General features: G+C 42.1%; 1 protein-coding gene across 1 annotated transcript; it reads right to left on the bottom strand.

Annotated features, from left to right (window-relative positions):
* Positions 1-9,601: 9,601 nt before the first annotated feature.
* Positions 9,602-14,707, bottom strand: NMRK1 (nicotinamide riboside kinase 1; the record flags this gene model as incomplete). The annotated part of the gene is made up of 7 exons (XM_009871609.1): positions 14,635-14,707; positions 14,131-14,221; positions 13,436-13,484; positions 11,886-12,036; positions 11,736-11,807; positions 10,651-10,757; positions 9,602-9,691 (listed from the first exon to the last, which is right to left on the bottom strand). Coding segments are annotated over exons 1-7 (589 nt in total), but the record flags the coding sequence as incomplete, so codon positions are not given.
* Positions 14,708-16,930: the final 2,223 nt, after the last annotated feature.

The raw sequence follows: 16,930 nt of genomic DNA, 5'->3' as shown, positions 1-16,930 counted from the left end.
GCAGGAAGGGAAATGGAATGAGGTTCCATATGTAGATTTATTTTCCACTTTGCAAAATCATTCAGAATGGCAAAAGGAATGTAAACTAATACTCTCTGACCCTTTTGGTTTTAAAAAGGGATAGGAGGGGTCAGGGAGACAGTGGTTTGAGGAGGTGCTGCTCTGCTTGTAGTAGAAGCAAGAGATGTGTTAAACATACAAAGGGAATTTTGCTGGAGGAGAGTGAGTTAGAGGAGGTAGATTTATTGGTTAGCTGAAGAGCTTTCCCGGGGAGCAGGGGAGGGATGGCAGTGGGAGATGCAAAACTGGCACAAGACGTAGGAGAAGCAGTGGTGGAATGGGAGAAGGAGGGGTCAGTAGAGGTGGATGAGATGGAAAGTGTAGTGACCAACACTAGCTCAGCTCAGGGTGCTTCCTCCTGAAGACACAGGGGCAGGTTACTTGTTCCACTAAGGGAGGCTGTGTGAATAAACAGGCCATTAACTGTTAAAGTGCCTTTCTCAGTTACTGAGATTCACACATGGAAAGAGATGTCTGCGAGTCACAGGGAAGTTCCTGAGAGAATGGCAAGGACAGCTGAGAATGTAGTTAGGATCCAGGATCCAGACTGGAAGGATCTCCAGGTAGTTTGGGATGCTTTATTAGACAGTACAGAGAAGCAAATGGTAATAGATAATGGCTTGGAGACTGGTGGAAAGCTTGCATATGGAGAAGGGCAGTTGCAATGGACAGTGAATACAAACTTCCCGGTGATAGAGCCACAATGGGACTCTAACAATCAAAATGACAAGGCGGCCCTTCGAAGATATCAAAATTGGATCATATATGGGTTAAGGCATCTGATGCCAAAGGCAGTAAATTTTTCTAAAATATATGAAATACAACAAGAACCACAGGAATCCCCTTCTGCCTTTTTGGAAAAACTTAAAACTACTGCCCAAAAATATACTTACCTTGATCCTGCAAAAACAGGAGGATAAAATACAAACAGCACTGATCTTCTTTAGAGCGTGGTGCTGATAACACCAAGGTCGAGGGTTCGATCCCCATTCGGTCCCCATGTGTTGCCTGATCTAGTTGAGAGGCGTCCCTGCCTGTGACAGGGAGGTTGGATTAAATGATCTCTAAGGGCCCTTCCAGCCCAGGCCATTCTATGATTCTATGATTCATAAAGATCAGTGCCAATTGTATTTTGTCAATCTGCACCTGATATCAGGAGAAAACTGCAAAAGTTACAAGGAGAGGATTCTAGGAATTTAAGTAAAATGCTGGAGGTAGCTTGGACAGTGTATACCAATAGAAAGAAGTAAAACAAGTCAGGAGAGAAAATCGGGGGAAGCTCGGCTCTTAGCAGCACTGAGACAAGCCCCAAAGGGAAAGGGAGCGCCGAGAGGAGGGGGTCGGGGGGGACACTTTAGCGTAAAACCTCAAGACAAGACGAGACTCCCTTTCAGAGGGTCCCGGCTTGCCGCTCATCAATGTGCTCTTTGTAGAAAACAGGGCAGTGGAAAGGGGAATGCTGTCAGAAAGAGTTAGAACCCAGCCTGCAGGCTGTGACGTTGATGATAGCTGGTGAGTGTGTGTGTGTGTGCGTGTCATCCTCAGTTAGGGTTGCTTTGAAACTGGGGAATGAGAATGTAGATTTTTTAACTGATACAGGCGCTGCATATTCAGTACTTCATACATGTAGCAGAGCACTTAGTAAAAACAAGACCAGTGTTGTTGGTGCTATTGGGAAAACTCAGACAAAATTCTGTTTAGAGCCCCTGTAATTACAAGTAGGTACACAAGGGGTGATGCATCGATTCCTGTATGCCCCCAAATGCCTGGTGAAGTTATTGGGAAGAGACAGGCTTGGAAAATTGAATGCACAAATTTCATTCAAAAGGAAAAAATAAATCAGAAGAAATACCTGAAATAAACTGGGTTGAGGCCAGAATTTTATGTTACAGGAGGCGATACAGACTGATGTGCCTCCAGGACTGGAAAAATAAGTAAACCCTGAAGGATGGGCAACCCAGATCCCAGGAAAGTTGAGAAAAGCATATCTGGTAACAATTAAATTGAATCCAGGAGCCAGACCGCTAAGATTGAGACAATACTCCATTCCTAGGCTAGCTATAGAAGGGTTACAGGAGTAAATAGACAAATTTCTTAAAAATGGTCTCCTGTTAAAATGTGAATCCCCTTTTGATACTCCTATATTACCTGTTCAGAAACCAAATGGGAGTTATAGAATGGTACAAGATTTAAGGGCTATAAATAAAATAACAGGAGACCTCTACCCAGTTGTGGCAAATCCTGATAATCTTTTAACTGCTCTAGGTGACAAACAAAAGTGGTTCTCAGTACTAGACCTTAAGGATGCCTTCTTCTGCATACCTGTTAGCCCAGAAAGCCAACCAATGTTTGCCTTTGAGTGGGAGAATTCTCACACAGGATGAAAAACACACTTCATCCAGACAGTGTGTCTGCAAAGATTCAAGAACAGTCCAACTATATTTGGTAACCAACTGGCAAGGGAACCAGAGGACTGGAGACTGGAAAACCCTGAAGGAAGGCTGCTACATACTCATTGCAACAGAACACAGGAGTCAGTGTTGGACATTGACAAGGGATGATGTGGGCCTCAAAACAACAACCGCAAGTTCTACCATGTATCTAAACCCCAAAGAGCCTGTTGCAGATCTAGTGCATGACTGCTTATAGAAGTGATTTATGCAAGCCGACCTGATTTCAAGGATGAACCTCTGGACAATTCTAACCTGGAGCTGTACATGGATGGAAGCAGCTTTGTTGAAAATGGGACACAGATGGCCGGTTTTGCTGTGGTAACTACTGAAAAGGTACTGGAGGCAGGGGAGCTTCCAAACAGCACATTGGCCCAAAAGGCTGAGTTAATCGCTTTGACCAAAGCCCTGAAGATAGATATCAGAAAGCAGGTAAATATCTGTACTGACTCAAAATATGCCATTGGAGTAGTCCACACCCATGGAACTATTTGGAAAGAGAGAGCTTTGCTGTCTACCCAGGGCTCACCAATAAAACACCAAGAGGAGATCCTGAGACTACTACAAGTTGTGAAGAACCCCAAGGAAGTGGCCACAAGGGATCACCAGAGACCACTGAAGACCTCAGGGAAGCCTTTCAGAGATCCAGGCCGCATGCATAATAACTGTATATAGGATAATTAGTTCCTGCAAATAGAATGAATATGTATAATCTTTCTGGGAAAACTGATGCCTATGTATGTAACAGGGGGATATAAGCTTGGATGGGTAACAGATACGGCATGCATGATAGGTGGAATTATCCCCCCCGACACAAAACTTGGAGGAGTGGCTGACACACGAGCAGGCTGTGCTGCCATTCACAGAGACCTAGACGGACTAGAGGGCTGGGCGGGGAGAAATATTATGAAGTTCAATAAGGGCAAGTGTAGAGTTTTGCACTTGGGAAAGAATAACCCCACGTGCCAGTATAGGTTGGGGACTGACCTGCTGGAGAGCAGCGCAGGGGAAAGGGACCTGGGGGTTCTGGTGGACAGCAGGATGACCATGAGCCAGCAGTGTGCCCTCGTGGCCAAGAAGGCCAATGGCATCCTGGTGTGTATTAGAAGGGGAGTAGCTAGTAGGTCAAGAGAGGTCCTCCTGCCCCTCTACTCTGCTTTGGTGAGGCCACATCTGCAATATTGAGTCCAGTTCTGGGCCTCTCAGCTCAAGAGAGACAGGGAACTGCTTGAGACAGTCCAGCATAGCGCCCTGATGAAGGGAGTGGAACATCTCCCTTATGAGGAAAGGCTGAAGGAGCTGCATTTCTTTAGGTTGGAGAAGAGGAGGCTGAGTGGTGACCTTATTAATGTCAATGGGGAGCGTCAGGAGGGTGGAGCCAGGCTCTTTTCAGCGGCGTCCAATGACAGGACAAGGGGCAATGGGTTCAAGCTGGAGCATAGGAGGTTCCACAAAAGAACTGGGAAAAACTTTTTCCCTGTGAGGGTGACAGAGCACTGGCACAGGCTGCCCAGGGAGGTTGTGGAGTCTTCTTCTCTGGAGACATTCGAAACCCAACTGGACGCGTTCCTGTGTGACCTACTGTGAGTGATCCTGCTCTGGCAAGGGGCCTGGACTAGATGATCTTTTGAGGTCCCTTCCATCCACTAACATTCTGTGATTCTGTGATTCATGCATCCTGCCGCAGTAAAGAGGTGCCTGCTTTCTAATGCTAAATTGAGTGTTAAAGAGTTCTTCATTGACCAGATTTCAGTAACAAAACCAACACCTACTAAGTCAATAATATACAGTGTAAACAGTTACAAATTCAGCATCAACTGATTTGTTCACAACACCCTTCCATAAGATGCCTACCTAATATTTTGATGCAGCTCCACACTGTGACAGTGGTTTTGGAAAAACTGTCTCTGCCCTGAACTGTAACTACAAGTTGCTGCACTACAACTTTATTAGCATGTATATTCTGATAAATTATTCACACCATAAATGCATAAATCTATACTGGAGCTCATCTACCCCATTTGCCAATGGATGGATCTCATAAAACTGAGCTCCTTGCCACTGCACCAGTGTTGGACTAGTTGAGAAAGTTTGGCAACATCTGCAAACTGGGATCTTTAATTGTTCACTCCCTCCTCTAAACTTGCTGAATAAAATCACTGAAGGACTTCCAGTACTGAAATTCTTCCTCCTCCTGAGAAATGCTCAAGTCTTAACCCTTCACTTCCTATCCTTCTCACTTCATAAAAGAATCCCTTTATGTAGCTCTGGAACCAACATGTCTTTTTAAGTTGTACTCATGTATTTCTCTATGCAAGAAAATACTTTTATCAAAGGAGCACCACAAGTTCCATGCAGAGATGGGAAAAACAATGACAGTTTATTTTCTTCACCACTGTATTGGGCTTACATGGCAAGGCTTACTTAGCAGGGGGGCTACAGGGGTGGCTTCTGTGAGAAAATGCTAGAAGCTTCCATTATGTCCAATAGAGCCAGCCATCTCCAAGGTGGACCCACTGCTGGGCAAGGCTGAAGCCCATCAGTGACAGGGGAAGCACCTCTCCAAAAATTTAAGAAGAGGCAAAACTTCTACGCAGCAGCAGCCAGAGAGGGGAGTGAGAATACGCAAGAGAAACAACTCTGCAGACAACAGTCAGTGAAAGAGGAGGAAGACGTGCTCCAGGTGCCAAAGCAGAGATTATCCTGCAGCCCATGATGAGGACTATGTTGTTATAAGCAAAAAACAAGTGTGGATCAGGGACAAGGCACAACACTCGGCAAGTGAAAGCTTTGGCTTTTTGGAAGGCATAGTGTTACGGTGGTGAGAGCCCTGGGATACCAACACTACCCAAGTGGGGACCAGATGCAGTAGAGCCCTGCTTGGGAGAGGAAGACACCACAGGGGTGGATAATAAAACTTAACAGACCATACACATGTAATGTCCTATTTTTGCTTATTAGCAAACTTGCTGATGTAATGCAGGTACTATTGTCCAGATTCTGAGATCTGCAGCTGGCCTTCATGTTGGCATCTGTGCAGCATATGTGGAGATGCAGGAAAAGTTAACTACCCCAAGGAGATAAGGTGTGCTTGGGACTCTACATATGGACTACCATAACAAAGTCTTCTCATTCCTTACACATGGTGACACAGGTTGTCTCCCTGTTGCCCATGCAGCTCCACAGTATAACAGATGCCCACCTTGCAGAGGACCCATGTCAAAGAAGGCTGTAATCCCATAGAAAGCCCATGCTGGAGCTTGTGACCCCGTGGAGCTGAAGCAGGTTGCTGGCAGGACTTGTGAACCCATGGGAGACCCACACTGCAGCAGTTTGTTCCTGAAAGATTGCACCCTGTGGCCCGGACCCACACTGGAGCAGTTCATGCCGGACTGTCTCCCATGGGAGGGGACCCCGTGCTGGAGCCGGTGAAGAATGTGAGGAGGAAGGAGCAGCAGAGACAACCTGTGATGAGCAGACCACAACCTCTGTTCCCCATCGCCCTGTGCTGCTCAGTGTGAAGAAGTAGAGAAACTGAGAGTGAAGTTGAGCTTGGGATGTAGGGAACAGTGGGGGAAATGTGTCTGAAAATTTGTTCTTATGTCTTACTATCTTACTCTGATTTGATTGTCAATAAATTAAATTAAGTTCTCCAATTCTGTTTGTCTGTGATGGTAGTTGCTGAGTGATCCACCTGTCTGTGTCTCAACCCACATACCTTTCATCATATATTTTTTCCTTCCTGCCCAGCTGAGGAGGTGGAGTGACAGAGCAGCCTGGTGGAACCTTGGTGGCTAGCCAGGGTCAACCCACCACAACCATCCAAGTGATAGCTAAATCTCTCACAGTTGCACCCCTTCCAAAGGGAAATAAAAATGCAGTTCCTGCAGTTCCTTCCTGAAGCATACATTTCTTGTCTAGTAGTGTGTATTGGGTTTGCCTGCCTGGATTTTGGCAGCATGTGGGGCTGTAGGGGTGGCTTCTGCAAGAAGCTGCTAGAAGCTTCCCCTGAGCCAATAGCCGTCTCCAATGGGGGTTCTGCCACTGGCCAAGGCTGAGCCTATCAGTAAAGTGACAGGAGAGGAACGCCTCTGTGAAAACATACCTAAGAAACGGGGAACAAGGACTGCACCACGTAACAGCTGGCAGAGAGATGGAGGAATGAGAATATGTGAAGACACCAAGGTCAGTGAAGAAGGAGAGGGGAGGATGTGCTCCAGGCGCCAAAGGAGGGAGTCCCCCGGGTCACCGCAGGGTGGAGGACCCCATGCCAAGTAGGTGGTGCCTGAAGGGGGCTGTGGCCCGTGAGAAGCCCATGCTGGAGCAGGTTGCTGCCAGAACCTGTAGCCCATGGAGAGAGGGAAGCCCACACTGGAGCAGGTTGGCTGGTGGGACTTTTGTGATGCCACCGGTGACTTGCGCTGGAGCGGTTTTCCCTGAAGGACTGCACCCCAGACTCACAAGGGGTGGATTGCCCCTCATGAGGTGTCTCATGCTGGGCAGTTTGTGACAAATTGCCCCTTGTGAGAAGACTCACACCAGAGAAGAGAGTGTGGAGCTTATCTCCTATGAGAGGGACCCCACAATGGCCCTGGGGAAGTGTGAAGAGTCCTCCTCTGGAGTGAAGAAGCAGTGGAACCAACATTGGATGAACTGACCGTAACGTGCATTCTCTGTCCCCCTGTGCCACTTGGGAGGAGGAGGTGGAGAAACCGGAATTGATTTTGAGCCCAGGAAGACGGGAGGGATGAGGGGAACGTGTTACTTCTTCTTTTAAGATCTGGGGTCTTTTATTTCTCACTGCTCTTCTCTGATTTGTTCTTTTAATAAATCTAACTGATTTCCCCAAAATTGAGTCTGTTTTGCCTGAGATTGCAAATGAAAGTGATCTCCCTGTCCTTATCTCAAACCTTAAGCCCTTCGATATATTTTCTCCCTCTGTTGAGCAGAGAAGGGGAGGTGAGAGTCCAGCTGTGTGGGCACCTGGCCACCAGCCAGGGTCAAACCACGACATAGCGCTATCCCAGTCCTTGATCTCTACACAATACGTGCAGTTAATCTCATTAGCAATGCATCTGCATTTTCTCTGACATCTTGTTTCCCCATCATTTTTCAACAACTTGACTTCTCTCCACGTTTGTTTAGATTATTTTAAATATCCACTCCCAACTGCTCCAACCAATACACCAGTGTCCTGGGTTTGAGTCTGGTGGAGTTTTTTCCTAAAGCGGGAGTAGACTCATGTGAAAGTTCAAGAGCCTACTCCACCCCCAGTTAGGACTTGGACCTGCCTCTGGCCAGGGCCAGGCCAATCAAGGTATTTAAGAGATGACCCCATTATTCTATCTCTCCCTTGTTTTTGTCTTGTTTTGGGCTGTTCTGTCCTTAATGTTGGGGAGTTTTCCTGTTTGAGGAGGGGGAGGTGGGAGGAGAATGAAGGAACATTACCCTGAGAAGAAAGAGGGGGAGAAGAGTCCCAGAGGAAAAGGAAAGGGAGAAGGCTGCCAAAGCAGGACCTTTACCTGAAGCCTTTCGTGGCAGAGATGGCAGGAAGGTGATTGCCTGCCAGCTGAGGCGACTGACGGCAGCGAGAACATCCACGATGCTTCAGAATGTGCAGAGCCCCATACCAGAGGGGAGAGCGACTGAGCCCAAATCAATCCATGGCCCTGAGGGACTCCAGAGGAGAAAGAGGATTGCCTCCTGTCAGGTGGCCACCACACAGCAGGAAGGAAAGACTGCAAGGAGCCCTCTTCCTCAAGGAGGAGCTGCCATGGACTATGAGTAATGGCCAGATAGACTGCACCCCCCACCCCCCTTGCACTGATAGGAGGGAAGGAGGTAGTCAGGAGGAGAGGGGAGGGGGGCGAAGGCAAAGTGTATTTAAGATGTATTGATGTATTCCTCTGTCTATCCTACCTCATAAATGGTGGTAGTGAATTAAATCTGGTTTTCTCCTAAAGTCGCTCTGGTTCTTTACCCGTCATCTTAAGTGGTAGATTATTACCCTCCCTATCCTTAACCTCAAACCCTCAAGCCTTTTCAGTTGAATTTTCTCTCTCCACATCACTGTGGAAATGAGGGTGGGGGGAGGAGTGAGCTGGAGACCTCGTGGGTTTTTTTTTGTCCCAGTCAGCTTGAACTACAACAACAACATAAATATTACTTGACAGAAACCACATAGATATTAAGCAACTTCAGTTATAATGTATTCAATAATAGCTTCAGTTGAATAAGCAGTGTAACAGCTTAAACAATCTTAACTGTTGCTACATCATATAGCTAGTTCCTCTAACCATGTTTCAGTGATTAGAAGCTCATAAAAACAGGGATAATCACCATCATTCTTACATGAACATTTCAAATGACATTCACCCATATTGCTTATTAATCCATCAGAAATGCATCTTTAGAGTTTAATTTTGTACACAAAAATATGTTTATATTCTTTAAAGATGTACACATTCAATCACATTTAAAGATCAGCCAAAGCATGACTAATTAAAGGAATTCTAAAGAATAATGCACTTTTGATAGTACTCAACAGTATCTGAGGGTTACAGAATTAATAGTCTCTACAAATCCACTTACGTTCTTATGAACTAGTATTACAGTCATACACATAACATTTGCTCAGCTGGTTGGTTCGCCAAGCCTGAGAGTTCTGGGGTTTTCAATCATATAGAACCCAAGCTTCCTACATTATCATGCCATGATCTGCTGATCTAAAACAAAAATAAAAAGTATATATTTAACCTGTAGTGTCATTTTTCTGTTTGCACATGACATTACTGTATATTAGAAACTAACAGCAGCAACGCATCTGCTTTCATTGGCTTTGCCCGATATTCCCCCCATCCCACCTTTTTATTATTATTTTACCATCAGGTAACAGTGCATTCACCTATTATTTCAGAACATCGAATTTCAAGGAACTTAAAGCTAGAGAAATGGACAAACATGTATAAGGACTGTAGTAGATAAGGAGATGTGGATCTATACAATCCTTGCAGTATATTAATATAAAAGGATTATCTTCTTGTTAACTCAGAACAAGATAAACAGATTAAATTTTTAGTAACATTACTTACTTGCTTCCCTCAGCTTTTTTAATTCCTGTATTATATCGCTATACACAAAAGATAAAAGCTCCTCTTGGGGTTTTGTTCCATCCAGATAAACTATGAAAGAAAAAGTTTCCATGAGTTCTATGCCACTTATATCTAATAGCAATTGCCAAGTTTTCAGTAGTCCTCTGGGTCTATCAGAAGAAATGAAAACAATTCAAACTAGCAACAGTACCTCCCTATTCTTTCCCAAAATAATTTTATGTGTTAAAAAAAATAACATAATGGGAAAGTATTCTAGTTAAGAATTAATTTACAGTTTTTTGCTGTGTAAAATCTCCATTACAGTTGCGGTAATAGTGTGAGGAAAGTAGAGCAATGGAATAATTTCACAAAAAGGTTCCTATACAGTAGAAGACCTCAGGTTCTTCCTCAGCTTCAGGTTTAGTAAGTCAAAGATGGGTACTAAGATTTCTATTCTCACTGCACAGTAAGAAGCCATGTGCTGATGAAGCAGACACCCGACTTCTCCGCCCTCTGGCCCCCACTCCAGAAACAGGCAGTCCAAGAGCTGTAAAAGTGTGAACATCGCAAAAGCTCATGGCAGTGCCCCATCAGCTGGCTCAGCTTTTACATTCCTCATGCAAGGCTGGTGACTGTAGTTTGTACAGTCAGGCCCTAGGAAGTATCTTCAGTTTATCATAGGATTTCAGTCAGAATTTCACTGCTGTTCTGAAGAATTCTGCCAGTGCATCAGCTATCATGTCAAAAGCTTCCTACATAGCCACACACACCTGTGCACACATGCACAAACAAACTAGCTTGTCAAATGGACTAAATTAGTGATCAGAAGATTTACATTTAACTTCCTAATTTTCATTATTAATAAAAAAACAATTACACTGTAGACTTGAGAAATCAGTCAACAAAGGGTCCAAACCTGCTGTCCAAGTGCCACAAGAACATTCGAAGAAAACTTTATCCCATTCATAAAAGACTCCCACAACCCAATAAAATCTACACAGGTGCCACACTTAAGCATTTTTATAAGTTTAAAATTAAGGATACCATACCAACATTACTTGCTTTTTCTTCCAGTTCGTTTTTATATTTCAGATACATAGGCCACACGTGTCCATCGAAGTACCCTGGTGTATCTGCTGGCTGATAGACTCTGGTGCTACACAAAAATATATTTGCTTTCCCATACAAGTTTTACAATTTTTCCTAGTGTCAGCTAGTTTAATAGGAATTTCTATCAAAAAAAAATAACCCAAACAACTGGCACACCGCTGGGGCAAAGGAGGCTCCTTTGTTTTAATATAATCTGTGATATGAACTCTGGCTAATTTACCTATTTCTGCCAATCAAATTACATTTAAGATAAGATAAAATTATATTGGAAGTGTTACCAAAACAAATGCTTTTTGTCCATTTTTTAAAGATTTCTCAAGTTTTTTTTAAATGGCTGTCAGCTTTGTCTAGTCACTTTTAGCCTGGACACTAAAGTCCTTTAAAGGTGAAAGTGGAATCAACTAAAGCCAGCTGAACAAAGTACTTCTTCACTCAGCCAGCAGATTTTGCAATCTGACACACATATTGCTCCAAGCCCACCATACTGCTCCAAATTTGGAGGCAAGTTAGACACTGGCTCAATAATCTAAATCAGATACACAGTTCAACTAAAACTGTCTAAGCAAAGAATACACTAAAACCACACAAGTGTTGTTACTTTAACAATAATCATCATGTAGCAGTATTCAACCAAGGATAAGATTGCGCAGTACTTTTTTTAACTGTTTCTCATTTTAAGCATAGTTTAACTCCAATATGCAGTCAATAATCTAAATAATTTATCTGGATAACAAATTCTCTTTCCAGTGTTTGTAAAACCTTTAACACTTAATAACCTTGTGCTCTAAAATGCAAAAAAAACCCACCCAGACATAACAAAAAAACAACAAAAAACCCACACTCCAAAAAAAACCCCACCCTACATCTGCATGCTTTTGTTAGTGTTGATTAAACACCCACAGGCTTCCCTTGGAATCTTGGTGATGATCTTATTATGTTACATCTGGCTAACACCAAAGAAAAGCTAGTATTCCACGTTAGGGGGTAGAGTGACCGTCTGTGAAAAATAACTGAATAATCTTACCTTCTTCTCCTTTTGCACTCTTCATAAGGAAGGGTCAAAAAATATCTTCTATTCCATAGTTCATTAAGAGGCCTAAGATAACAACATATTTAGTTCTCTCTTCCTTTTCAGGGCAGCTATTAATATACCAGGCTACATATTACTGCTTACTCATAACTGTAGAGCAGAAAGCCTTCAACAATCAAAATATAAACATTGTCCATATTCTGCGGCAATTCTGTCCCAACAACTGAGCTTGCTGGACTTTTCATCCAATTGTGAATACTCTTCACCATTTCATCCATATAGAGGGCATCAAGTACTAAATGAAAACAGGAAGTTAGGCATCCCTTAAAAAACAGAGAATAAAAATAAATAATAAAAGAACCCTTAAGTATCCGTATGTTAATCAGTAAGAATTAGAAAATCTACATGCAAGTCTAAATGAAAAGGAACAGAATTACCCCAAAAATTCTCTCGTGCACATAAGCAGTCCCATATTTGCAACTAACCGTCAGTTTTGCTAAAGCCTTCGTCAGAACTGGAGTATTTCTGATGGGTGTATTCTGTCTAAACTCTGTGGAATGAATAATCATTTCAGAGCCTTTCTCTTGATAACAGAAACTGTTCTGTTCCACAAACTTGTAAAAACTTATTTAATCCAAGGCCTCCTGTCCTTCTGTCAGTTGTCACTGCCATAGGCAAAGGGAGTGGGCACTCTAAATTTTTTACCTTGGGTTTTTATTGGGTTCATTGTAACTTTTATCGGGTTATTTGGAAGGTGGGAATGGATGGATTCAAAGGAGAGTGGCATACAAAGCAAAACACCATAATGTAGCACCTGTTTTTGTCTGTAGATAAACATATTTAGTACATACTGAATGGTAGTGAAGGCAGCTTTCGGATAACGTAAGATCAAACCCATTTTAGAGGAGATTTTAAGATCAGCATTAGACCCAGATATTTGAACCAGAATGCCAGATGTATCCCTCCAGTTTCATGAAGTCTTTAAGTCTAGCTGAAAATTGCATAGCTGGTAAGAGTTGGGGTTTAGATATAATTTAGGCTCTGGCCAACGTTCTGAGTAATACATTTTGCAGTCACCAAGTATCAACAGAGATTAGCTAATAAGCAACTGTTCACAACTAGATATGACCTGAACCAAAGCGCTGGTCTAAAGCAGATCTGGATCTTTAAGTTTATAAGACTGAATAGGCCCACTGAGCCAGCATTAACCATGAACTTCAAAACATTTGGTCTCTATGTGAGATCTGACATGAAATAAAGTTGTCAAGAACAGACTCAGGTTTTAACTGATTTGAAATATGACAATTCAGAGAGTCATAATGGTGATATCCCATGAGTTCATTATCAAAGTGAAAAAACCAAATCCATCATTACATAGAAAGTTAAGAGGTTAGGCTTATGCCAGTGTGGCAAGCCAAAACTTTTAAGTGAACAATGCCATTGGGTACTGCACCAGATGCAATGTAGAAAGAGAGGAAAAGACTGTAAAGAAAGGAGAGGTCAAGCACTAGCATCAGCTGTTTTCTAGTTCAGCAAGTTTTCTTAATTTATCTCAGTGAGGTGAAAGAATTTAAGCAAAGGATTGCTCCAGATCTACCATTTGTTTACTGCCTTGCTCAGATGGGAAAGCATTGAAGCTCAGCACAGCAGAATCGCAATACAATGTTCAAAAGCAATGCATCAAAGTTACTAACCATCATATAGCTTAAATCCGCGTTCATCTGCTTCTACTTCAGACTCTGGCTGAAGGGAAAAAAAAATACTTTCAAGGCTGATTTTATACTCCCTGTCACAGATATATACTCCTCTGTTACAAACATAAGGGTTGTACACTTTTGTACTTCAATCAATTAACTTTATCTTCAAAATTAAACTGCTGTATGCAACTGTTAGAACACAATATATAATACTTTATTAAATCTAGAACAACAAATTCTCCAGATCATACTTGTGATTTACATGAGAAATAAGATGTCCTTCACCATTCTTAACAAACAACTCCAACATCAATGCAACAGGTGTCTTTTGGTTTTAATTTGGGAGACAAATAACCACATATTGCTGTATGGGTATAGAGTTAAAAGTATCATTAACTTCATTAGCACTAAGTATCTTGAAAAATGCATTGAACATACACCTCTTCCTTATTTTAAAAGGGTATCAAAGAAGACAGAAAACTTTTTGCTGAGTATAACCAGCGCGTTTGGCTACTGAAAGTTCAATTACCCTAGTGCTCATTTTATTTCTCCTTCTCATGAATTTAACATTATTTTAAGCAGTATCCATTTTAAAAGTTTATCAATAGGACAACTGAAAAGAGAAAAAAATTGCAGTGAAAATCTACTTGAGCCTACTTCTACCCATCAGGTCTTTCCATCAATACTGTTACCTTAAAGAAGTCATCCTGAGAGATTATATCACAGTTGGGAAGCATTTTCTTAAGCTTTTCTGCCAATGTTGTCTTCCCTCCATTTGTTACACTGTGTTAGAAAACACAGTAAAAAATTCGTAAAGACAAAAATCAGTCTTTTAAACATATATACAAGCTCACACTCACATATCTATATAGTTAGACACAAAGACATAATCCAAAGCCCCCCAGAAGTTTATTTACTTTCAATAGTTTCTATCTCTTAGAAATTTTCTGGCAGGTTCCAACAGTTTTCAGACAGTAAATCTAGCAGTGCCAAGAAAGTGAGTAGAGAGAGGTGGTACACAAGATCTCCAGCAGAGACAGAAAAACTTCTTGAGTTACACAACATGGAACGAGACAATTATATGTTGTATGTGTAATTCATTTCAAAAAAATAGCCATTCAGAAATAAAAATCATATCACTGCATTCTGAAAGGAAGACTAGTCTTGAGCTGTAGAGGAAATTTGCTAATACTTACCCTCCAAGGCCAATAACCAATGTTTTCATAGTTTGTTTTCTCCTCAGTTCTTCCTTTCAACTGTCAGAAACAGTACCCAGTAAAAACTCTTAATTCATCAAGAAGGGAAGCACTGACTTATTAAGAAATACCGGTTAAATAAGACTTACTTTTTGTCCTTTTATAGATTTTTTTCTCTTTTGCAAAGCTACTGTCATAATCGCAAGCACTTGTTCTAATGCTAATAAAAAAACCCGCAACATATGTGCCACATCACAGATGTCAATGCATTTTACCTGAGATATTATTTTAATAATTTGGGAGAAACTCTGAGAGACTCAGTTCTACTAATATCAACACCACAAAAGTCCCTAAAAAAAAAGTACAATCACTATCTTAAGCATTAATAGTATAAAAAAAATAGGTAAAGAGAAGCTATGTGTCAAAACAAACAAAACCCTTAAAAAAGAAACAAGTGACATGCTGATAAGAAAGATCTTTTAAAAATTTCCATAAGGATTATATCAAAAAGCATATTCAAGGACTGTTTGATGAATTTGGTCTCCACAGTGTAAGAATACACCACTCTCTCATGAGAGTTAATGGCATAGACCATACAAGTGCTCCTCCTCTGCTGCACCACAGAAGAATCTGGAGTCATTACAACTACCATAAATGCAGTCTGTGCAGTCCTAACTGACTTAGCACTAAAAAGGTCCAGGCAGCACTTGATCTTCTCCAGAAAACATCAAAGACTGGAACTCTGAAAAAGGTTAGATTTGTCTAGCTGTATCTCTGCTGCTGAAACCAACTATGAGGCTCTTTCTGGCTGCACATCATCAGCCATCAGAGCTGCCAGAAGATGCAATTCTTTTTCTGACTTGTTTCGTGGGGCTTTTTTCTGGAACAGGTATTTTCAGAGTCCTGTAGTGAACTACACTGTAAAAGTGCTCCAGCTGAATCACAGTTCTGCAATGGAGGAGGAAGGGGAAGAGTGTTAGTTTTCAACTGGAAAAATTGCGTGCAGTTTACGGTCCAGTTACCTATGTCTGCAAAGGCATGGTGTAGCAGAAGGATGGGTAGTAATGCAGCTGCTCTTGGCAACAGCACTAATCTACACGGTTTGCCAAGCCAGTTTAACATTTGTCAAATATTGCTTTCCGCGAGCACACACCAGTCAATTACTATTTAACCACAGGCAAACATGCTGGTTTTCACCTGATCTGTCCAAGAGGTCATACTTTAGGAGGTAAGGCTTTTAATACTTAAGACCTGAAAGGATTCAGCAAGTAACATCATCTCCCCTCCCTGACAAACAAGCACCTGTACTATATTAGAAAAAAAACACACAAAACCCCCCAGTTACAGGACATCAGTATGAAAGTAAAATGACACTATGTCTGTGAAAGTAAGTTTTAGACATTCAGACAGAGTCTGAAATAATAATATTCTTTTGCATTTGGTGCAATGACAGGGAGTTGAGCTGTTTCACAGGTCTGTGATGTGATCTTTGCATGGTTGCTTTATATGGTTTTTTTTTCCTTTAAAAAATACAAAACAAATAAACAAACAAAAAACCCGAACCAGCAAACAAAAGAAGGACATCCTTACTAGCCCAAGTCAGCACCAGTACAACAGCCATTGCTCTGCAATGGTGCTGCATATCTACACTAGTTGTTACCAGTAAGTTTTAAAAAGTTACCATGCAAGCGTTTTCTAAAAGTATCATAATTATCAAGATCAGTGGTGCACCACATGTTTATGGTATTGGCAGTCTATTCAAAGAGTGCAATCGGATGATCTATTTTCAGAAAGTGAGACCATTAAAAAAACCGAAAAAGCTCTTTTAAAAAAGTCATCAGTAAAGTTTGTATTCCAGAGGATTACCCTTTGTCCCACAAAAAATGCTATGTAACAAACTAAATAATATCTGGAACCACATGCCGAGCTTTGGGCTCTAATTTACGTCACTGTCTTTACGAAAGTTAATCCTCGCTTAAAGCAAAAAAACCCTGTGATGAAAATCCCACGAACTCTTCCCCCCTGCCAAGTGATGTACCGCACAAAGAGCAGAGGCAAGGTTGTAACCGATGTTGCAACACAGAACCCCTAAACTACTCTGCCTCGGCTCGGTTTAGCATCTTTAAACGGCACGGAAACCCGTGAAAACGCTAACACAGAACTGCTACTACCCTGCTTTAAACGGCATAGAGTGACAGAGCTGCGGCACGCCTTAGCAGGCAGAGCGCGCCTCCTTCCCGGCAGCAGCAGAGCCGGGTAACGGAATGGCTCCGGCGGGCTCCAGAGCCGCTCTCGG

Source organism: Apaloderma vittatum, unplaced genomic scaffold (assembly GCF_000703405.1).
Source record: "Apaloderma vittatum isolate BGI_N311 unplaced genomic scaffold, ASM70340v1 scaffold126, whole genome shotgun sequence".
In the NCBI taxonomy this organism is placed as follows: domain Eukaryota; kingdom Metazoa; phylum Chordata; class Aves; order Trogoniformes; family Trogonidae; genus Apaloderma; species Apaloderma vittatum.
Note: the sequence above shows the minus strand (reverse complement) of the source record. Positions and strands in the feature narration are given on the sequence as shown.